Source organism: Balaenoptera borealis, assembly GCF_965194805.1.
Source record: "Balaenoptera borealis genome assembly, chromosome: 3".
In the NCBI taxonomy this organism is placed as follows: domain Eukaryota; kingdom Metazoa; phylum Chordata; class Mammalia; order Artiodactyla; family Balaenopteridae; genus Balaenoptera; species Balaenoptera borealis.
In genome coordinates this window covers 113712242-113726620 of record NC_138866.1, presented here as the reverse complement: position 1 = coordinate 113726620, position 14379 = coordinate 113712242, and the positions used below count along the sequence as shown (strand labels likewise).

The following is a 14379-nucleotide window of genomic DNA, read 5'->3' as shown; positions in this document are numbered from 1 at the left end:
TTCCATAGGACTGGTTATTTCTCAGGCACATTAGATATAATCCCATTAGCAAAATATGCAGAAGAGACTATTTGAAAAGTACAGAGCTTCCTAACCATGTACCACTGCACTCTGTTGTGTCACAGATGCGTTAAGATATTGATGCTTTTAGCTTTCAGGGCAGCCTGGTGGTGTTGGGCAAGCAGAGGAGCCCCTGGGTTGGGGGATTTGAAAGATCTGGGTTCAAGTTCCTTTCCTATTGCTATCTTGGTCAGGTTACTTCCCCTTCAGGGGTCTTAGTTTCTTTTTCTGCAAAATAGTAGGGTGTGGGGGGTATAGATGACATGGTTGATCTAGTTCCTTCTAGCTCAAAAATTCTCTGTATCTATAAATGATATTATATATGCTAAAATTACAAATTTATGTTGAACAGCTTTCTTAAGAAGCCGGGACCGGTCACATCAGAAATTCTATAACATGATGACCAAAACACAAATGTTTATTCGCTTCATTGAGGAATGTTCTTTTGTCAGTGATAAAGATGCAAGCCTGGCGTTTTTTGATGATTGTGTAGATAAAGTAAGTAATAGTATGTCTACAGTGCCGTAACTTATTTTGTGTGACTGTTATAAATGTTATGAGTTACAGTTTCTATTTATAACTTAACCAACTTTTAACAAAATTTAAATTAATTCCATTTCATCACTGACCCTTTATTATGAAAGTTTTGGTGGCCTACTAGATGTTATAGACCACAACCTCTTAAGAGTACTTTGCAGGATTTTACCAAATTATGAGTTTTATTTTAGCAACCAGGTCTGTAACACTGCCTGTCCACTTACAGACTATGGGAGCTTTGTCCAAGCCTATGGACCTCTAACTTGATCATCCTTAATTTTCACCTCTCCTTTTGGTCTAAGGTGGATTGTCACATGCTGAGAGTAGGTGTAGAACATAACATTTCACCTGAATATTTCTACAATTTGGGAGTGCATTTATAGCATAAATTAAGTGAATTAATTCTAGTATATTAAATTCATGTGTGAAACCTTTCCTGCCCCTGTAGTCCGCTATCATTAGTGGAATAGAGCAAAGTGGGTATCCATGGTGGATAGAGAGGAGCTTGGGAAACAGTGGCTCAAAGAGGGGTGTCAAAACCTGAATGGGTGAAGAAGGAGGAGCAGCCTAGCATGGGGTGTTGGAGCCCAAGCCAGGTGAGGAGAGCATCTATCCATGCAGGGGGTGGCCTAGCATGGGGGACCAGAGGACGAGCAGGATAAAGAGAGTGTCCATGCTGGAGGACAGACTATTTCCAGGGGTCAGAACCTAAACAGTATGCGTTCATGCAGACATGAGGACAGCACAGAGTGTCAGAGTCTAAGCAAGGCAAGGACAGTGTCCCCACTGGGTAGGCCCAGCAAATGGGGTATCATAGTTTAATCTGGATGAGGGAGATGTCAGCCTGGTGGGGCAGAGGGTTGGTCTGGAAGGAGTTGTCAAAGCCAAATTAGGGTGAAGGAGTCATATGCATGGAGGAGGAGTGGTGTTGGAGATGGGAGATTGTTACATATGGAGGGATTGATCAAATTAATAAGTGCCATATGTGTCTTATAAAAATGATTTTCATCATGCAAGATGTAGAAGGAAAAACACTGCATTGGGAATCAGGAGAACTTTGATCTCAGCGTTCCTACTTGTGACTTTAGTCAAGTCATTTAGTCTTTCTGTGTTGTTTTCTTTTTTTTTTTTTCTGTGTTGTTTTCTTATGTACGTTTTAAAAGTATTGTGAGGAGAGATCATTATAACTGCATTTTTCACAGTGTTCAGAGTAGTGTTGTATGAACTATAAAGTAGGAAAATTTATGACGATTTTTATATTTTTCTGGTTTTTATTACAGTTTATAGATTAGTAGTTAATTTGGTTTTATTACTGCATGATGTAAAAATGTTCAACTTTTGAATGACTTACACATATGAAGAACAGGAACAAGTTCAGAGCCTTGTGGAGGAATTTACATTTTCCTTCAAATTGGAACACCTGAGAGATGATTGATGTGGAGAAATACTGTTTCTGGTGCTGATAGAGAGTTAACAAGCTAAGATGCCCAGAAATATCTACCCTAGTCCTTGAAATGCTTTAGAATAGGGAAAAGATGGATATATGTCAGTATTTGCTTAGAACTCATAATTCATTTTCCCACAGAAACACTCATCTATGTGGTGATTAGCTGTAGTTCAGATGGTGCATGGCTACAGTGTTGTGCTAGAAATATGTATTAAATTTCTTTTTGGTGGATTGATATTCTAACTACCTTTTAGGACATTTTTTAAAGTCCAAATTTATTGTAGTATAATATACAAACAATAAATGCACCTTTGAAGTGTATAGTTTGATAAGTTTTGGCAAATATAGATTTCCATGTAACCATGACTCCAAAACATAGAACGTTTCTATCACCCTAGAAAGGATATTGTTTTGAGGGGAAATTCATTTTCTGTATTTTGAATAACCTATTTGTAGACAGACTTTTTTTTAATTTTTATTTTTTTAAAAATATTTATTGGACTTCCCTGGTGGTGCAGTGGTTAAGAATCCGCCTGCCAATGCAGGGTACACGGGTTCCCACATGCCACAGAGCAACTAATCCCTTGCGCCACAACTACTGAGCCTGCGCTCTAGGGCCCAGGAGCCACAACTACTGAGCCCACGAGCCACAGCTACTGAAGCCCGCGCGCCTAGAACCTGTGGTCCGCAACAAGAGAAGTCACCACAATGAGAAGCCCGCGCACTGCAATGAAGAATAGCCCCCGCTCGACACAACTAGAGAAAGCCCACGTGCAGCAACAAAGACCCAACGCAGTCAAAAATAAATAAATAAATAATTTTTTAAAAATTTATTTATTTACTTATTTATTTATCTGGCTGCACTGGGTCTTAGTTGCGGCACACGGGATCTTCGTTGCCACGTGTGGAAGCTTCGTTGCAGCATGCGGGATCTAGTTCCCTGAACAGGGATTGAACCCAGGCCCCCTGCATTGGGAGCACAAAGTCTTAACCGCTGGACCACCAGGGAAGTCCCTATAGACAGACTTTTAGAACTCTGCCTTTTTGTAAGTTGAGTTCTGCCTGTATAAAGCTTTGAAATCTTGTTTATTTTGAGAATTAATATTATAGCTCCTTGATAGTTTTGTCTTCATTGCAGCATTTACTAAGAACCTGGTTTTCAGTATTTTAATCAGATTTTTAAGTTTGCCTTATTTCTTGCTTATAAAGTTAAATATTAATAGAATAAATAAATAGAAAGTTGTGCTTTAAATAGAAAAGGTGTACAATGAATAGAAAAGTATGCTTTAAAGAATAATTTCTCTAAATCCCTTTTTACAGGAATAATTGTGTTGGTTTTTGTAAATAAAAATGATGTTTCTGACCAGCATGTACCTTGAATGTTTTTCCTCTATCGTGCTGGGCTTCCACTGGTCATCTGTATGTACTCACTGAGCTGCCATTGTGAACAGTGGCATGTATTTGGGTAACAGTTGTTCCTTGTGCCAAGTCAACTGAATCATAAGGGACCAAATTAGTGACAGGGTTTTGCTAATAGCATGCTTTAGCCAGTAGATTTATTAATCCATATAGGAATACTGAATTAGTTGGAAGAATCCAATTAACAGTGCAGAAGAGAGAAATCTTGTATTGTTCCGTTTTACTTTTTGCTCATTTTATGTGTCTTGTTTTCACAAGTTTGTGTTTCAGCTAAGAACTCATATAATACTATCACATGGTTTAAAAAATACTCATTAATATTGTAAGACCTTCATGACATAATTTGGCAAGGTACTTAGGGTATCATGTTCTAAGGAGGATATTTTATTACTGATAATTACTATATTATATTGTCTAGGATTTTCTGAAAATAGGTCACCTGTTATTTAGTTGATAAGAGTCAAAATGCGAGGCGTGACTGGAGTGATTGCTTAAAGAATATAAATTCTGAGAAGTCTCAAAAAAGAAACAATCCAATTAAATGTGTAATTATTGTTTCTAGGCAGATTGTTTTCCTAAAATGCTATTTACCCATTCAAAGTCTAGATTCAACAAAATACCACTTATATATAATGGATTAATGTTATACTTAAAGATTTTGATGATTATTAAGAAAATCAAAACTGAAAATTAACTCACTAAAACATAGTTACTTGTATTTGCTTTATTATAATTCAAAGAACTGTTTTATTAGAGAAAATAACAAAATGTAACAAAATCCAAAATATATCTTTTTTATAGTTAAAAATGATCTTATTTTATTTGTGATGTCATAAAATATATCTTAATCTTCATATATAGTGAGAGTAGAGGTTAATTGTATTCCTAGTATTATTAAGCAGAACTCTCTGAAATAAATAATTACACAGTGCTGTTACTACTTTTCATATTTTAATACCACAGTTTAAGTGCATTCAACACAGCAAGTCAGTGCTTACTTTTAATCTGTAAACGGTTTTTGAATATCAGTAATACTTTTAAGATAGACATTCATGTGGGGTTATTCCTTAGTTGAGTGACTTTGAGCTTAATTTTTTAAGTGAACAGATCCCCTTACCTCTGGCAGTTTAGCTATGAAAAGTAAATAATATTAGATGTGCATTAAGTGCTTAAGATTGAGCAGAATCCATGACTAAGATTGAACAGAAATTGGATATATTCCTCTTTTGATCTTAGCCTATCCAAACGGAAAACATTTGACCAACTTTTAAAAAGCTGGAGTGAGTAATCCTGAATAGGAGTAAGAAAAACAATGTATGAAAATTATTTGAGTTTCATTTATGACTAATTTAAGAACCATGTGTTCTTGTTCTTCATATGATTGTATTTTAAATCCTTACAATCTGTTCCTATAGGATGCAGCTTAACTAAAAGCAGTTTTGTGCAACAAATAGCCTGGTAAGGTTTTTCTCGGTTTCCCAAGCATTCCTCTGCAGTGTTTTCTGAGCATTTTAATGTCTTGTGAAAAAATATGAAGAGAATATGAAAATTATTTTAATTTTATCCTGCCATGGGTGTTGGATTTCTTTTTTCTCCCAGTAGAGACAGATGTCACTGTGCTTTCCAAAAGACAGAAATGCCCAACTGTTAAATGGAGGATTTATTACATGGCTGTTTTTGTAATGTTGAAATGAGATGCTATTGGTAGACAAGCTAGGGGAAATATCTTTTACCAAGGTACTGAATTTACAGAGCACAATTGTAATATTTTAGTAGACTTTACTATACTTAGAATTAGGGTAATTGTCCATGTCCACAGATTTTTTTCTATGCAAGCAAAGACACAGGTCTGACAGGGAGAAGCTGATAAATAAATAAAAATTTAAAAGCACCTGGTGCTCCCAGACAAGTAGTTCTCTTATAATGTTCCATTATGGAGACCGGAGTAGTTTCCGGCTTCCTTTCTAATGACCTTGGGTATTTGTTGGGCCAGAATAACCTTTTTATTCTAGTCCATCTCTTCTACTTCGTTATCATTGCTGCCCTTATAATTACATTAACCCCATTTCATCTGCATAAAAATGTTTGTGTATAGAGCTTCTCATTTACTCTTGGGTTGTCCATGGATACCATATCCTACTAGGGATACCAGTGATTTTGAGTTATCATTGACATGTTCCTAATGTTGTTTTGTAAAGTAACAGGAAGTGTGGAAAATAAAAGGGAGGAAAAACTCCATAAGCCCAGTACCCTAATATCCACTTTACATTTACTTTCAATGTTTTTACATAATTATAGTATACTTCCTAATTTTTCACATAACCAGATCTTATAAACATTTTTTATATGCTACCAAATCTCTAAAAAGTAAAACATAGCCTAGTTTAAAAAGTCAAATGATTTTACAAGGCTTAGGTCACATTTTTTCCCCACCCCTAGTTTCTTTCTTTTTTTTTTTTTTTTTTTAATTTTTATTGGTGTATAGTTGATTTACAATGTTGTGTTAGTTTCAGGTGTGCAGCAGAGTGAATCAGTTATACATATATCCACTCTTTTTTTTTTTTTTTTTTAAGATTCTTTCCCATATAGGCCATTACAGAGTATTGAGTGGAGTTCCCTGTGCTATACAGCAGGTTCCTGTTAGTTATCTATTTTATATATAGTAGTGTGTATATGTCAGTTGCAATCTCCCAGTTTATCCCTCCCCCCCCATCCCATGGTAACCATAAGTTTTTTTTCTACATCCGTGCCTCTACTTATGTTTTGTAAATAAATTCATTTGTACCCTTTTTTATGATTCCACATAGAAGCGATATCATAGGATATTTGTCTTCCTCAGTCTGACTTACTTCACTCAGAATGACAATCTCTAGGTCCATCCATGTTGCTGCAAGTGGAATTATTTTGTTCTTTTTTTATGGCTGAGTGATACTCCATTGTATCTATGTACCACATCTTCTTTATCCATTCCTCTGTTGATGGACATTTAGGTTGCTTCCATGTCCTGGCTATTGTAAATAGTGCTGCAATGAACATTGGAGTGTATGTATCTTTTTGAATTATGGTTTTCTCCAGGTATATGCCCAGTAGTGGGATTGCTGGGTCATATGGTAGTTCTATTTCCCACCCCTAGTTTCTGTTCCCAAAGGTAAGCACTTTCTCTTTCAGCCATTTCATCAGTCATTTTCCTTAAGATTTCCAAATAATGTGTTGTTATTGCGCTTATTGTTTTATATATTATCTATTAATGTCATATTTACCACCATCACCAAAATTCTCCCAATGTAGTTGGTCAGATGGTTGTTCAATGTTAATATTTTTATCACTGTATATAATCACAAGTAGGCCATATATATATTGTAGTTAAATTTCCTTTTATGTATGGACTTTTGTTTTCCCTGAAGTTAATAATTGCTATATTTCTTGTTTTGTGTGTATTATTAATTCATCTCCAAACTCTTCTATGAAGGTAAAAAATCTAAAATCTCTCAATTTTTCTAATATATTAAGTAATCTATCCGTTTGTTGGGTTTTTTTGGTTTTTTTTTTAAGTTCTTGCTGGAGCTTTCCATCTTTGTGTTCCAGTCTGAACTGACTGCTTTCTAGTCTGTCATTCACCATCATCTTAGAATTATACTGACCTCTCTCCGGATTTGTATCCCCTGCTTTCTGGCTTCAATAACTTCTTTCTTGGTTTATTTCCTTGTTATGGTGAATCACAACTTTCAGTAGTTTAGTGAGAAAGAGTACATGGGAGATACATTTTTTGATGCCCTGCCTGTCTGCAAATTTCATTATTCTGCCTTAATACTTGAATGCTAATTCGGTCGGATGTAAAATCAAGTCATTACTGCATTGTCTTCTGGATTGTTATTGTTGAGAATAACATCTAGTCTAACAGTATCTTGATTTCTGATCTTCTGTGCCTAATCTCTTTTTCTGTCTGGAAGCATTTAAGATCCCTGATATTCTGAAATCACAAGGATATGCCTGGTGTCAGCCTTCTTTTCATCTCTGAGTTGGACACTTGTAGGCCCTTTTAATCTATGGACTCATGGCCTTCAAATTGTGGGGAATTTTCTTGCATTTTTTTCTTTCTTTTTCTTTCCTCCACTTTCTCTGTTCTCTGGTTCTGAAATACATATTTGTATATTGGCCCTCCTGGCCCGATCTGCTTAATTTTCTTTTTTTTTTTTCCCCATCCCATTTTCTGCCTCTCTGTCATTCATCTCCACTTTCTGGGAGATTTCTTCAATTTTATCTTTCATCCATTATAGTATACATTTTACCTCTGCTATCATGTTTGTAATTGCCATAGCTCCTTTTCATTCTCTGAATGTTCCTTTCTTTTTTTTCTTTCTTTGTAGATATTTATTTTTATTTTATTTATTTATTTATTTGGTTGCACCAGGTCTTAGTTGTGGCAGGTGGGCTCCTTACTTGTGGCAGGCGGGCTCCTTAGTTGCGGCATGCATGTGGCATCTAGTTCCCTGACCAGGGATTGAACCCAGGCCCCCTGCATTGGGAGCGTGGAGTCTTAACCACTTAACCAGGGAAGTCCCTGAGTGCTCCTTGCTTATAGCATCTTCTTGTTTCATGGGTGTAGGCTTATTCATTTTAGTTGTTTTGAAGGTTTTTTTCCCCCTTGCATTGTCTCTGCTTCTTCAAAATACCTTTTAATATTTGTTTACTTTATTCTATTTCAAGTTATTGGTTTTTTGTGTGATCTTTGGTTGGTATTCATTGTCAAGTGTGAGGCACAGAGAACTCATTAGAGCTCTTTCTGGGAGGGTGGGGCTTGGAGCTTCCTTAGGTATGAGACTGATGATCATAAAGGAACTCAACTATTTCATTAGAGTCCCTATTTGATCAGTGTCTGCAGTTCTTTTCTTTTAGGCTACGTAGTTTCCCCAGGAGGTATCTCCAGTCTCAAGCCTGGAGTACATAAGCCTGACTGTAAGTATTCTCAGAGCTGAGTGGGGAAGGTAACTAAGATTTTCCACTTGTTGTCACATGTAGGCTTTTACTCACTTCACCTGTTTTTATTAACCTTCTTCATCTTCCTCAGCTCTGCCCAGCGTCCTCAAGTCTAAAGTCCCTCTGGTTCTTCACTCAGAAAGACCCAACCTAGTCTTATGCCATGTTGCGGAGAGGTAGTGGCCTAACTATACTGGGTTGGGCAAGGGATCTAGGAGTTCTTAAATGCAGGATTTAACTAATTCTCCCAATTCAACCCCACTTGCCCTCCCATCTTCAGGGGCATCATGCTTTTCATTCCTGACCTTTCTGGTGCTCCGTAGAGCAAAACGGCTGACTATTTGAGTGTTCTCCTCTATCCCCTCACCAGTGCCAGATATGTGGCTTTCAGCTTTCACAGGTCTCATCAATCTACTTTGCAGCTTCTAAAATGTTTTGAACTCAGCTCTGCTGTTGTCTTCTCTCCAGTTCATTTTGTCATTGTCGTTGTTTTTTAATCTCCTTACTCTCATTTTGGTGAGATTTCAGGAAGGATTGAAGGTAAATTGTTGTGTTTAATTTGTCTTGTTCAACCAGGAGTCTGCATAACCTTCACTCTTTTCATTTTGAATGATTGTATATTTCATCTGTGTATCATCCGTTATTCATTTACCTATTTTTTGACATGCAGATGACTTCCAATTTATTGCTATTGCAGTCCTGCAAAAAAAACATCTTTCATACTGATAGCTTTTTTTCATGTTAGGTTATCTTCTTAGAACTTATTCTAAGAAAGAATAACGTTTAAACACATCTTGCTTTCTAAAAAAGACTGTACCAGTTTTGAGTACCAGCAGGGTTTGTGATTATCCAACTTACTATATTTGTTGTATCATTGCTAGTTTTACCATATTAAAGTCTTTTTGACAGGCTAAAAAGAAAGGCACCTTCTTTTATACTGATTAACTTTCAAATATCCTTCAACAGAATTGAAATAAGTGCTTATTCTAAAAGCAATATAGTCTGCCTTGTTTAAATTTTTATTCTGAGCATTTATTACTTTTGTAATTTTTAAAAAGCAAATAAAAATATTCATTATTTTTAATTGGAAAGCAAATAACAATATAAAGAAAATTAATTGCCAATAATACCATCACCCATAGGTAACATTTTGATAACAGATGTGTATGCGCATCTGTGTGTATGAGAGAAAGTGTGCACACCCAGAAATATATCTATATAACAGATATATGCTAACTCTTAAGAAAATTAGAAGCACACTCTGTGTGTGTGTGTGTATACACACACACACATTTATATTATTTAGTAGTCTGATTTTTTCATTTATCATTATTTTGTGAACATTTTCTCCTGTCATTAATTATAATTCTGAAACACGCCTTAATTGTTGTCTAAAATGTCTGGATACACCATTAAAAACATTCTTTAATACTAGAGATTACAGCATGTAATGCTGTGAAATTGTAAACAACAATTTATAAAAGAAGACTCTGAATGTATCAACTCTTCCTAAAAGTTAGAAAAACTTTAAAGCTGTCCCTGTCCTTTTTTGGTATACTCTGCCCTAAATCCTTATCTTAAGATTTAACTTGTTAATAATTCTTGTTTTCCCATTTATTCCTGGCTGGTATGTGACATTAATTCTGTCTAACCTGGAAAAGTTCTGTGGGTTATATTTTGTCATGTGTTTGACATCTGGTTTAAATTAATGTCAGTGTTGTGCTCTTTAGTTTATGAGTGCCTTTTGGGAAGTTTAGATTCTATGAAGTTTTTATTTTTTATGACTATTACCTTACCATAGAGTATCTAGGGGAAATAGTACTACTAAAATGCTTTAAATATTGATGTGACTAGAATTTAATTCAAATGTGCTTCTACAAATGCTGGAAGAACTTAGGGAAATTCGTTATATTTAGTAGAAATCAAAGACAGAACCCAGTATTCTCAACACACACACACACGTACGTTTTAATATTATTATATGTTAATATAATAATATTTTTAAAAATAGTATTTCTTGAATAAATTTTCATTATTCAAAATGCAAAAATAACATTAAAAGGTATATATTGGGAAATCTGGTCCTGTCCCATTCTTGTCCACTCCCTTCATCTCCTCTTAGCCAAATAGATAATTACTTTTTTTTTTTTTTCCTATTTTTGGCCACGCTGCTGTGTGGCATGCAGGATCTTAGTTCCCGACCAGGGATCAAACCTGCGCCCCCTGCAGTGGAAGCGCAGCGTTCTAACCGCTGGACCGCCAGGGAATTCCCTTTTTTTTTTTTTTAAGTATTCCTTTATGTGACTACAAGCAAAAAATGAATATGTGTTCTTATTTTTCCCTCTTTCTTTTTTTTTTTAATTTAAAAAATTTTTCCCTCTTTCTTACTTAAAAGATAGTATACTATATACAATGTCCTGCATCTTATTGTTTTCACTTAATTATCCTGGAGAGCTTTATATAGTGCTACGTAGAGAACTTGCTCATTCTTTTTTTTAAAAAAAATAGTTCCTTAGTATCCAGTTGTGTAAATGGTTTATTTAACCATTCCCCTATAAACAAACACTTGTCTGGCGAATGTATTTTTTTAATGTATGTTTTTTAAACTCCTTCAGGTGGATATGGACAAGAGTGGTGAAGTGCGACTTATAGAACTGGATGAATCTTTCAAAAGTGAACATACTGTTTTTGTAACACCACCTGAGATCCCCCATCTACCCAATGGTGAAGAACCCCCTTTACAGTACAGGTATTCAAGAGGCAGAATGTTTGAGATTGAAAGAGAGAAGCAATCCATCATCTGTGACGTAGCTTTCTAAGGACTGTGGTATTTTCAAAAATCCAAACTTTACAGATCCCTAATTTTTAGGTGGTAAGCAAGCTTATCCCACATCCATTACTAAGTTTTGAGGTATAAAAAGAAAAAATATATAATTTTACATTCTATAGACTTAAGAAGCTCTCTATATCTGCATAAGTATATGTTCTCATAAATGTTGATTAAGAAGTTAGGGCCCACCCCACCAAAATGCAGCACTTTTATTACAGAATTTTTATTTTTGTTTCTCCCTAAGGCTGGTTTCCTCACTTTCATCCCCTCCCCCAACACAGGCTGGTTAATGTAACCTTGGTTTACAAAAGGATTATCAACTATACTTCAATTTTTTAAAAAAGGATTAAATCTAATTTAGAGTCGATATTTGTGGCCTTGATTTGGATGATATGATTTTTTTAGGCTTTTAATTTTTCCATGAGTTTTATAAAGTCAAGGAAATTCAGAACTATTGGGATTGGTCATTGTTAATTTAGGAAATTTGGTCAGGTACTGTGCTAAGTGCTTGGTATAGACTTGAATGATCCACTGGTCTCGTTTTCAAGTCTAGTGGGAAAGAGAAAAACTCTGAGCGCAGTGATAGGGTTATGATAGAGGTAGATTTATTATACATCTGTATATCTAGATATGTATTTATATATATACACACAGATATATATTATATATAACATTTGTTATAACTAGAGGTAGTTTCTAGTATACCATTAAAATGGCATTTCCTTTTAGATTTTTTAAATTCTTCAATAATAATTTCTTATTTAAAGATTCTAAAACCATTTCACATCTATTATTCATTAAGTCACAGTTTGTTATTTTCATTGAAAAGGGATTTTTCAGGACATCCTCATTTATAACTTGGATTGAATTCTTCTTTTTACAGATGAAAAAGTGGTGTAACAGATGTTTGTGAATGTTGATTAATTCATAAGCCACCTGATTCCTACCCTTAATTTTTATATATTGATGATATTGCTTATATCAATTTTTAGAAGTCTGCCTTTTCTCAAAGACATTTAAAATATTTCTCATAATTTCTCTTTCTTCTTTTTCTTTCTAAACAAGATCTCATTTCTTTTATCTCTTTCGTACATTATATACTTCTAAGACTTCTTTTGGTATATTTCACTAATATAGTTTGTTTTTCTTTTTGTGGTTTGGTTTTAACTTTTTAATTTAAAATTTACCTTTAGATTTAGTCCTTTAATAAGAAAATTACTTAGCTTAAAAAGTTCCCATTTTTTAAAGAATCTAAGTCATTTTTTTTTTCCTTGAGACTACTAATATAATTTTGGTGTAATCATACCCATCATTGGAAAAAACCTTAAGTGTCTTTAATGGGCACAGTGGATCCTGTTAGCAGGAGGTAACTCATATACTTACATTGTCTGTATAAAATGATAAGACAGTAAGTTTCCATAAGATACACAGAATGGTCTTATTATCACACCATGTACCTACAGTGAATTTTCTTAGGGGACATAGTTTTCCTGAGCTTCATTGCTATTTTATTCCTACTTAACATTCAGTCATTACTAATATTTTCTTATTCTACTGGATTTTCCTATAATAATATATAATAGGTATAGTTTATCTTTTATTATAGTTAGTTTTCTTCTTAGTTAATTAAAACTATTTATATGCCTTTAAGAATATTCTAAAGTAGGGTAAGTTTTCTCCTCAGGGGCTTCTTCTGTCGTTTTAGCATGTCATTTTCCCAGCTGCTGCTACCTTTTAAATGCCCCAAACACTCTGCTCTAGCACCCAAATTAGGCCCACCTCCTCATAGAGTTGCCTATTCTAATCTTTGTTCCTCTTCTCCAACCTCTTCAATTTTCTTTCTCATAAATGAGGCCCTGAATCAGCTTACCTAACCAGATAAATCCATTCATGATAATGTAATAGGTTGTCCTGGTTGACTTGTGTTATTTGCATTTTTTTAAGAGGAAGGTTCTACAGTAATATGTTAATCCAAACAATGATATTAATAACTGTCCTGTGTGAAAGAGTATGATTTGGTGGGCCTTTTACCCGTACTATCTGATATGTTTGCTATTTATTTACATGAATACTAACTTACAAAGTTTTTTTGAGTTACTTTGTAGTTTGGTGTCAAGTTCAGCAAAATTTAAATGTATTTCACTTTTTTCCCTCCAAAATATATACTTGAATCTGTATTTGGCTATTACATTTTTATTATTATAGTAAGAAAAGCAACATTAGCATGAGTATTTGTTGATTATATATATCATAGTCTGATGGAGAAAGATAGTTAAAATAAGTTAATAAGTTAAAATAAGTTAAGTTATTGGTCATAATTTTTTTTTAGCTTGTAACCAGTATGATCATCTATGTGTGCTTGAGATTTTTTTTTTTCTTTTCAAAAACAGCTATAATGGATTTCCAGTTCTTAGGAACAATTTATTTGAGAGACCTGAAGGATTTCTACAAACACGAAAGAGCAAATTGCCTTCAAAATCAAGTAGTCCTAGTAGCCCTTCTCCCATGTTCAGAAGAACAAAACAGGTGCTTCGATGATTTTGTATTCTTCATGTAATCAAGTATTAGAACAAAAATAAATTTGACACTCTTCCTCCCTTAATATACTTTACTACCCCATATATAACTATTAGTAGATCATTTATGCTCCCTGAAGCATTCTGAAGAAAATTTAGAGTAATCTGACTTCAAAAAATTAACCAGTTCTCTTGTCCTAGAACATTATTTTACATATTGTATAATATAGATTAAAGCAGAGACTTGAATATATATTAATTATAGACAGATTTTGTTAGGGAAACATTGTAAAAGCATGTGAGTTGTACTTGTTCAGCCTTCAGTTAAGGATAAGGATGCTTAAGTGTGCAAATTTATTAATAAGGTCCTTGCATTTTTTCTAGGAAATTAAATCAGCCCATAAAATTGCCAAGAGGTACTCTTCCATTCCTCAGATGTGGTCTAGGTGTCTACTGCGTCACTGTTACGGGCTGTGGTTTATTTGTCTCCCAGCTTATGTGAAAGTATGTCATTCAAAAGTCAGGGCTCTGAAAACAGCCTATGATGTGCTTAAAAAAATGCAGTCAAAGAAGATGGATCCACCTGATGAGGT

General features: G+C 34.5%; 1 protein-coding gene across 11 annotated transcripts in view; it reads left to right on the top strand.

Moving 5' to 3' along the window:
• The window catches only part of DENND4A (DENN domain containing 4A), a 135912-nt gene that overhangs the window by 75288 nt on the left and 46245 nt on the right, over positions 1-14379 (top strand). For 10 of the 11 annotated variants that reach the window (XM_082383216.1, XM_082383218.1, XM_082383213.1 and 7 more), the window contains 4 exons: positions 413-558; positions 11056-11189; positions 13661-13796; positions 14171-14377. In XM_082383216.1, coding sequence (XP_082239342.1) covers positions 413-558; positions 11056-11189; positions 13661-13796; positions 14171-14377 — 623 coding nt within the window. The other variant, XM_082383215.1, reaches the window with a different exon arrangement.